Below are 9,566 nucleotides of genomic sequence, written 5' to 3'. Positions count from 1 at the left end.
TACCTTTGGTGACTAAAATTGAATTTTAAAATTTGCTTCAAACAAATGACTGGTATATAAATACATGAAACTGCTTTTAGCCCATTCTTTTCCCTTTCTATGAGAGCTCTAATTGTTCATGATTGTAGGTTACCGGTAAGTACATACAGACGTAGTGGAACATATGATTATTGATAACCAAAGCTGTTAGGTTTAGCTTGGGGAATTATTTCCACAAAAGCATAATTAATACAAACAGTTAAAACAATATTGTCCAATAAACTGCAACTTCTCTGGTATGGTCAATTTATAAAAAAGGGAAAATACTATTAAGTCCCCTTAACTGTATGTAGACACAGGACATTGTCAAGAATTTAAAACAGTGAATGCACTTTAAAAAAAAAACATAAAATTGTTTATGTGAAATACTTTAAAATGGAGAATGCCTACACTCAGATTATTCCATTGACACAAACAGGCTACAGCCATTGTGTATTTGAGGTACTGTTAAGCAGGGCGGGGAATACCCAGATAAGGCTTCATGGTGTTCATGTTGGTAGATTGACGTTTTACCAATTCAGTGGTCAACAATGGAGTACAAACTTAATCAGAATGCTGTACTAAACTGGCAATTTTTCTCTTAATCCTATTCAAAAGAAGGATTATACACCCATCTCCAATGTTTTTTTTTCTTTTATTTTACTGAGCTCAGAGCGCTTATTGTAATGCAGCATAGAAGGCTTTCTAGCACGTAAAGGCTAAAGAATCATCAATAAACCACAGGTTTAAGACCCCAAAAAGTAAAAGAGGTGTTATAATGGTATTAAAACTCTTGAAAAACTACAAAAGTTGAATGTTATCTAATTTAAAGGCCTGCGTCCAAATGGGCTGCACATACATAGAGATCACAGCACAAAGCTGCCATCCATTAAAGACATTTCAAAGGCTGCTAGGACTTTGCATAATATAGCAGTGTGTGTATCATTTCTCTCTCTCTCTCTCTCTCTCTGTGTGTGTGTGTGTGTACCGGAAGACAAGACATTCACTGCTTTGAGGGGAAAGGTGCTGCTCCGAAAGGGTCGAGATCCATTTGTGGGGTTTGCGGAGCTCCGCTTTGGACCACCATTTCTGTGAAAGGTACAGCTCCAAAGTCATCGATCTTATTTCCATCAAACACACTGTGCAGGGAGCTGGTCCTCTGCCTGCCAATGGTGGAGTTCATCTCACTTTTGCTGTCTCCCAAGCTCTGGTGTCGACTGCCATCTTGCGGATGAAAAGGCTTGGCTCCAAACGGATCCAACAAGACCTCCTCTGGGGGCAGCGCAGCTCCTTTTTCTATCACCTCACCCAGGGAAATACTGATGTTCTCTTTGGAGTCTGACGCGCTGAGGAACTCGTTGCTGCTCTGCGAGTCCCGTCTGCCTACCTTCTTGTGCCTTCGCACCCGCTCGGGGGTACGGAAACTGGGCTTGTTGCTCTTCCTGCCGCCAGTGGGTGTGCCGTGGTGTCGCTTCCCATTGCTGCCACTGGCCTCTTGCTTGGTGCGCCTCTGACGTGAGGAGAGTTTTTGAAGGCTGCGCTGCTTCTGCCTCTGTTGGGGACTAGATGCTTCATCGAAAAGTGTTTGGCCAAAAACGTCCTCCTGGTTACCGGAGGTAGGTATTTCTTGGCCGGGCTGGAAAGGCGAGAATCCGAATACATCCACGCCGTCTGGGGAAATGGGTGGCGTCTGGCCGCTGGGTCCATCGCCACTCCTGCTGGACCTGGATAGGTTTCTGTTGAAAGGAGCTTTGGTGAATACGTCAATATCTTCCGCAGCGTTCTCCTGGCTCACCTGCCTAAAAGGGGCTTTGGCAAAAATATCTACGTTCTCTGGTGACACTCTGGGCTGACCACTGCCAACAAAAGGAACAGCACCAAACACATCCACAATGCTCGTGGCAGGTATGGCGACACTTGGCGAATTGGGAGGGGTGATCACACTGGCTCCAGATTCAGCTTTCACAGTTCCCGGAGGAAAAACCACAGCCTTCTCCTCCGACGGCCCAAGTTTCGCTGTCCTAGACTCACAATCTGAGTCTGAGCTGTGTTTGTCTTCCTCTTCCTCAGAGTCCATGAGCAACGGCCTCTGACCCAGGTTCTCAGGTTCGGTGTCTTCGTGTTCGCTGTTGAGACCTTCCTCCTCTTCCACCTCCTCGTCTTCGCTACTTTTGGGAGAGGGCGGGTCGGACTCAAAATCACTGTCCGATTCCTCACCTGCTTTCTGAGGCAGTGAACTAGTGGTGCTACTTTTTTTTGTCGTTTTGTGTTCCTTGACAGATGGCAGGGTTGCGTCTTGCATGGCTGGAACAGCCACAGCAACACTGGGCTTCTCAACTGGATGCTCCGCTGTCAGCACACCAGCTCCTGCTAAATGAACACACAAAGTTGAGAGTGAATGTCTAATGTACACAGCATGTACATTTAATATGCTCTCAGCCTATACTGTAGTTCTCACATAGAAAATGCACATACTTTATTGCACCCTTACAGAGAAGCGTCACATAAAATCACAGAGCTTCTAAAAGAAAGAGACCTACAAGCCTACAACAGAAGGTTTACATATAACAGTAAATGAAATGGTTGAAAAAAGTGTTTTTTTTTGTTAAAAGCTGACACTAAGAGACAAATTTTCATTGAAAACTGAAAAGTAACTGGTAAAACTGAAATATACATTTTCATAACTCCCAAAATGGTAATGTATATTACAAAACTGGAAATCTTTACACAATATAATAAACATGCCACTAGATAGCAATAACACTAAACCAGTGCATTAAATTTGACAGCTCTAAAAAATACAAACATTTTAAAAAGTGAAACTAGAAGACTTTAAACTGACAATGATATAAGGAAAAATAATGAGAACTAATAGCAAATTGAAAAGACGAACAAAAAATGTATTCTAAACTATATTAACCCTGTCCAAAAAACAAAAACAAAACAAGAGACATCATTGTAATTGTATTCTTATGTTTTGTATCATTTGTGTATGAAGTCATTTTACAATTACAAATTTTAGGACAAAGCAAATTTCAGCTATTTTTATTTAAAAATGGAGTTGAAAAACTATTACATTTAAATCACAAATCTGTATTTCTACTGCAGTCTCGCCTGACGCAGTGTTCAGTGCTCCAAAGATAAATTACCCTCAGGCAAAGATTTTGGAAATTGTGCAAAAGACATTTTTGGATTCTTATTAAATAAAAAAACATTGAAACTAAAATGGACTATTTATTACTTGTTCCTCGTGTAATTAGTTTAAGCTGGTATATCTTACTACAGCATATCACAATATTTGTCAACATGTATAATTATTGAGATATTTGTCTAATTTCAAAAGACTGAATTTCTCAACATGCTTAGGCATTGCCATCCTCCCCCTGCTTAGCAGGCAGAGCTGTGGATCTGTTATCATCAAATCCATCCAAACTGGCAGAGCAAGACACAGAATTAGCCAAACCCAGTTCTATGTATATGATGAAGTCCAGAAATATATAAATAAATCGGTTAAATAACTAATTAAATAACAATAACAACTACTACTACAATTATTATAGTTACTAGTGGCTGGGGGAAGGGGTAAAGAGAAGCACAAGAACAGCATGGGAGGAAAAAAAACTGTGGTGATTTTCGAAGAAATCTGAAGCTTAGAAGAAAAAAAATATATACAAGCAGACTGTTTAGGCTGTCCGGATTACAACTCATCTAATCACCCCTACCTCCTGGAATACAACAATCCACGGCACAGCATAATGGAACATCCTTAATCATATAAGAAGATCGTAACCAGAAGAAGAATATTGAGTGTTCTTTTCCAGGCCCATGCGATTACACGCTGATGACAGCTCGAGTAAAAACGGCCAGAGCAAGTAATATCTAAGCATGTGGATGTCCAGACCTCTCCCTGCTTTGCTTGAATCAGGAACATAATGGAAATGTCATATGAAAGCCACATATCCATCCAGTGGATTACCCAGACCTCCCTTCATCCAGCTCAGCAGATGCTAAGCTGATTGTCTTTTTGTCTTCACAATATATGCAAACGATTTGCAGACACAGTCGGATATGCTTCAACAGTTCATTGTCTCTTATACTTCATTATGTCCAACTGCCTCTGTTGTACATGCAACTTTACCAGGCAATCACAATATCTGAATTGAGTTCATAAAGAGATTGTTTATTCTATTGTTCAAGAGGCATTTTAATGTTCCCCCCACCGATGACCAGTTAACTGCTTAATCAAGATTTAAGGGATAAAGCTTACAAATCAACAGGACAGCCACAGCACATAATTGGTCTTAAACGTAATCATACGTTTAGCATATATTAGACTTGAGAATGTTTTCAAAATCAAATTTAAAACGAGGTAGCCTACTCCAATAGGGTCCCATTCAACCATTGTTCCAAAAAGGCTCCAGTGCATGCAAGCTTTGTTTTACCGTGTTAAATGGGGGGTTGTGAAGTCTTGCAATAGATTCATTATTTAAGAAGTCCAAGGGAGTGTTTTACATGTTCTGAACACATTTTATATTAAAGACCCCCTGTGGTAAAAATCTAGTTTTTAATGTTATTTATATGTCTATGTGGTGTTTTTAATATGCTTTAAGACAAAACATGTGCAAATTCATGTCAACACCATTACTAAGTATTTTCATTTTTAAAACTGCAGTGGGAAAAAGACAGTCTCAAAAACGCGGTTTGAAATCGCTGGCGTTTCTTACGTCAGAAACTACCTTGTAACCATTCACGTCAACGTGTGGGCAGGCTTTATCATCTCAAGAGAAGCAAGGTTATCCCGGTATATTTTTCTGTTGATATGAATATATGATGAACTATATGCCTTTCTCCACTGACGTTCTAAGTTGTTCAAAGCATTTGTAAGGATGCTGATTTTTAGAAGGCAGACTGAGATGGCGAACAGGAACATGGTTTGTGTAACATTAACAACACATTATTAGCTGTTTGATAACGTAGTCAAGCCAAAAGCGAATCATATTAATTACAGTTATGTGCACTGTACACGTTGTAGAGAACGATAAATAAAACGCATTACCATTCTGATACATCGATTTGTAGATGAGCCTGTATGAGTGAGTGGAGGCGGGGCTCATTTGCATATTAATGAAACGCGCATACTAAATGAAGCAAGGGTGTAGTTAGATTCAATCTATTTTAAGGAATTAACACTTTTTTCACAAGAAAAAACATTTAAATGTGTCATTTTGATGATCAAAGATGAGTTTTAAGGGATATAATTATTGACTAGAGGGGACTTTAAATTATATATCATTTATATTAATGTACATTTAATGTTAGCATTACAATTGATGATTTGCTGGAGATACTGTTGACCCCCCAAAAAAAAGAGATCAGTGAAAAGGCATGTTGAAGTCACTTCATTAAGTGAGTAGCAGTCTTTATCCCTTATATATCAAATTTTAATTGGAAAAGGGTAATGTTAAGACCTTTTTCATAAGTAAAAAATGAAATAGATCAATGTTATTCAGTTTAGAATAAAGACAGCCATGCTATTATATAATAGGAGGAACATCTTGCTCTAGTGGTATAAAGGTGGAAGACATCAGAACTTCTTAAACTCAAAGCATTAGTCAAATGCTCCTGATATGAGCTTCTATAACAAAAATCAACAAATATAGCATTGCTTTTAAATAAGCTTTATTTATAATTAGCATTGTATAAAGAAACATACATTATGATACATGAGTATTTACATCAGTTTGTCAACTGAACATTAACAGCTTATGCAACTGATGCTGTATGTATGCAAGTATGTACAGATGAGAGGTCACTGAGGAATGGTGGGGCTATGAACTTTAGTCATCTACAGGAACATAATGCAAGAAAACAAACAGTGTGTTACACAGCTCGGACACCTGTACCATGATATCTGGGGCAACATAAGGCATGAATTGAAAGCTGTTATAGGAGAAACTTTTTGTATTAGCGTCAACGAAACTAATAAGAAGTACTAAAAACAACAGTATCCTACAACTCCAATATGCAAGTGGCTTTTATTAATTCTCAACAGATGTTCTGCTTACACTCGCTCAATTGTTTACAATATGGCTCAATACTTTTAATACAAGTTCACAAGTACTGTCCACCATTATCCCACTCAATCAAGATGTCTCTGAAAATGGCTGTCTTTATCTAAGACAAAATGGTAACAACACATTAAACTTGAAAAAAAAAACCACACACACACAAAAAAAAAATGTTACCAAAAATGTGTGATAAAGCAAAGTAACTTGAGTGGGTGATGAGATGAATGAGAACATCAAATTAGGAATCCAGCACACAGATTCGCTAAACTTTATGGTCAACTTACCTTAGGGAAAACAAAGGTTCAGTAAACATTATGGTAAGCCCTTATGTAAACTATTACTAAATGCATTGAAAAAGTACCAATATGTGCTGACAAGGAATACATGTGACATTTGCCATTAATTAAGGCTCAATGCTGCCAACATGAGTGAGACAGCAACAAATGGCATGTGATATGTCTGTGGTGTGGTTACCAGTGCTAACATGTAAAAAGGCTCATACATTATTAGACATAGCGTTTTCAAAAAATCATCTGTGACCAGAAAAGAGTTCTAGCATAGGCTACATAATAATAAGACATCACATTATGCAAAAGAATGGAAAAAAAGGGCTGCCAACTCTTAGATGCAACAGTTTCTGATTATTCGGCTAACCTCCCTCAAGTTAACCTGCCAATGTTCCCTAAATTGGCAACTTAAAGTATCTTCACAGTAAATTACAGAAAGGAAAAATAAGTCTCAATGAGGAATTTAAAGCCAACTCTTAACACTGGAAGAGAGAGACTTGTGTTCAAATCCATGAAAAATTGGCATTTTTACAAGTAAACAAAGTGAATATGAGGATAGCTGGAAATTTTCTATGGTCTGAGGTCCATAGAAATTGTACCTGAGAACTTTTGGCACTCACTGTTAGTTGCCATCAACAACTTGCTATCAAGCACATAATGTAGCTAACTGATCTTAAAAAAAAAAAAAAAAATTCTAGTAAGTGGAAAATTAGGTTGCTCAAGAATCTGAAAATCTATTCTATCATGCCAAGCTGATGCCTAAATGCCAAAATATTGGGGAAAAAAAGAAAAAGAAATTTCCCTTAAACTCATATATTGTCTTTTCCTAACTAAAGGAAAACCACCTTTCTCTGCTCCGTTCAATATAAAAATATTAACATAAAAATGTGGGTCCTGAGAGAGAAAAAAATCTAAAGTGACAAAGCAAATAAAGTCTAGAGTACAATCCACACTGATAATAAGATTAGACTTGCACATACATACTGTAGTAAAACTGCACCACTATATAAGAGTTAGCCCAAACTATTAAAACTAAATCTATTAAAATGATTTAAAAAAAAGATGCAGATGCAAACAAAAGTTAAAGCTTAAAAAAAAAAAAACTACAAATAATAAAAGAAAAAAAACAATACATGGCATCAGCAACAAGCATAAAGCTGTGGTTTTGTGAAGTATAAATAAATCCCTAGAAGAACAAACACTTAAACCAGCGTATCATGCGAGTCTATATTTGTTATCTCTTATAGTTTCAAATGTATAATTTGCATTTTATAATCTGAAAATTCTCTCTATTTCTATGCTTGCATTTTACTACTAATAATTTCCAGCCTGCCTTATCTATATAGAATATCTAAATCTATGCATGTACCAGATATATAGTGTCTAATTAAATTCTTATTTTATGAACAGTGAGAAATAGAATCAAAAACAGTTTTCTAAGTTTGTTGAAATGACAAGCTTGTAAGAAGTGTCTATATGTATATATTTAAAGTGGTTAAAGGAATAAATGGTAACATTGATTCGGTTTGTCTCCCGACTCCAGATGTGACAGTGATATGTGGTGTAGAGGCGCCACATCCAGCGAGCAGAGAGACAGAAAGAGGTTCGGGAAGAGCAGGAATAGGGGAGCACAGATATGAGGAGAGAAGAGGAGGACGACGTTAAACAGGGAACTTTGGTGAGGGTCCTTTTTGAGCCGGCTGCTAGAACTTGCCTGCGTTGGCCAGGAAGGGCACAGAGCCAAATGGATCCTCAGGGAGTGAGGGCTGCAGTACCGGCTGCTGTCTGTCTATGCTGCTGGCCTCCATGCTGACAGATCGCTCTACTGGCTTTTCTGTGGGGAACAACGGTAGCAGACACACAGAAAGTGTTAATGTAGCAATAAAGCAGGATGTGTATGCCCTCTGCTGGAGAGGGTGTAGAATACTAGAAGAGGATAGATGTATGGATGCAATTCTAAAACGGACTAATAGAAAGGGAGATGGAGAGAACTGCATTGAAAGCCACTGTGACATTTAAAATGCTCGTCATGATCTACAAAAAGACACACAGAGACACTTGCTTGCTCTTAGAAGGTCAAACTCTCGATCGAGAAGCTCTTCTTCTGTGAGTTTGGAGAAATTGTCTTCTCCAAATGGGTTCCATCCAGACATATCAGGAGGGTTAGTGACAGTCTGAGGAGAAGGGCTCAGGACCTCCACAGTGGACACTGGGTTTCTACTACAACAGAAAAAGGAAAAATGCCAGACATGTAAATAGTTGTACTCAAATGGGTCTATATATATATATATATATATAAAATAAACCACACACATACATATTTTCTTTTTTGTTGTCTTCCATTGTTAAAGGTGCTTTTTGTGTGTAGCAGTGCTATTCAAACTACTCATTGATTATACACTACCGTTCAAAAGTTTGGGGTCAGTAAGATTAATAGATATTACACAGCTCTGTGGAATACTTGATTCTGACTGGTCAATCGCACCATCCAGCGGTATGTTATTCCCCGATAACAACCGCTGAAAACAGATAACAGGCTCATCCGGGTTACTGAAGTCAGCAGCGCTATACGCTTGCAAGGAACGTTATTTCTTCATGGAAGTTTTACGTTTGGTGAGCTAATAAAATATTAAAACTCAATTAAATAACTGTACACAAAATATTGATTTGACTATGTTATCCAGTATCATGGACTCGCTTTCTCGTCTCATACAAAGCAGCTGCTGCCATTTTGCGACTATTGTTATGCATGCGGTTCGATTATAAGACGATAGGTACGATTTTAAAACAGTTTAATCTCAAATCAAAATCTCTGATCCCCATAATTACTTATGTCGCGAAATGCCGTGTAATAAGTGGTATGACTGTACCGTATTCCTTAAATGTCTTTCAACTGCTTTCTTTGAGGAAGCTTTGCATTTAAAGACCCAATAAAATATTTCGACTCCGATCAATATTTCGTGTCTAATTATTTACTTATGTGGCAAGTAGCCGTGTAATAAGCGGGATAATGTACATCTGGCCGGTTGTCATCTCAGAATAAACCCCTAATCACCCTGTCGGTTACAACCGGCTGGATGTACATTATTCCCTTACTTCATAGGTTCTCAAAGTGCGGCCCGCGGGCCAATGGCGGCCCGCCGAAACATTTCTGGCGGCCCGCGATAACATCTGTAAAACTGTTAAAACTATT

At 38.2% G+C, this 9,566-nt stretch overlaps 1 protein-coding gene across 3 annotated transcripts in view; it reads right to left on the bottom strand.

Annotated features, from left to right (window-relative positions):
• Nucleotides 1–654: 654 nt before the first annotated feature.
• Nucleotides 655–9,566, bottom strand: part of LOC130085009 (BMP-2-inducible protein kinase-like) — an 18,552-nt gene continuing 9,640 nt past the window's right edge. The window contains exons 7-9 of one of the 3 annotated variants that reach the window (XM_056250556.1): nt 8,436–8,590; nt 8,088–8,207; nt 655–2,388 (exon numbers count right to left, since the gene is read on the bottom strand). In XM_056250556.1, the coding sequence (XP_056106531.1) occupies nt 1,022–2,388; nt 8,088–8,207; nt 8,436–8,590 (1,642 nt within the window). In that variant the 3' untranslated portion in view covers nt 655–1,021. Of the gene's footprint in view, nt 2,389–8,087; nt 8,208–8,435; nt 8,594–9,566 lie in introns of all 3 variants that reach the window. The other 2 variants (XM_056250555.1, XM_056250554.1) reach the window with 2 other exon arrangements.

Source organism: Rhinichthys klamathensis, unplaced genomic scaffold, assembly GCF_029890125.1.
Source record: "Rhinichthys klamathensis goyatoka isolate OS25496 unplaced genomic scaffold, OSU_Roscu_1.1 h1tg000071l_1, whole genome shotgun sequence".
NCBI classification, from domain to species: Eukaryota; Metazoa; Chordata; class Actinopteri; order Cypriniformes; family Leuciscidae; genus Rhinichthys; species Rhinichthys klamathensis.
The sequence above is the reverse complement of the archived record's forward strand: the minus strand, read 5'-3'. Positions and strand labels throughout refer to the sequence as shown.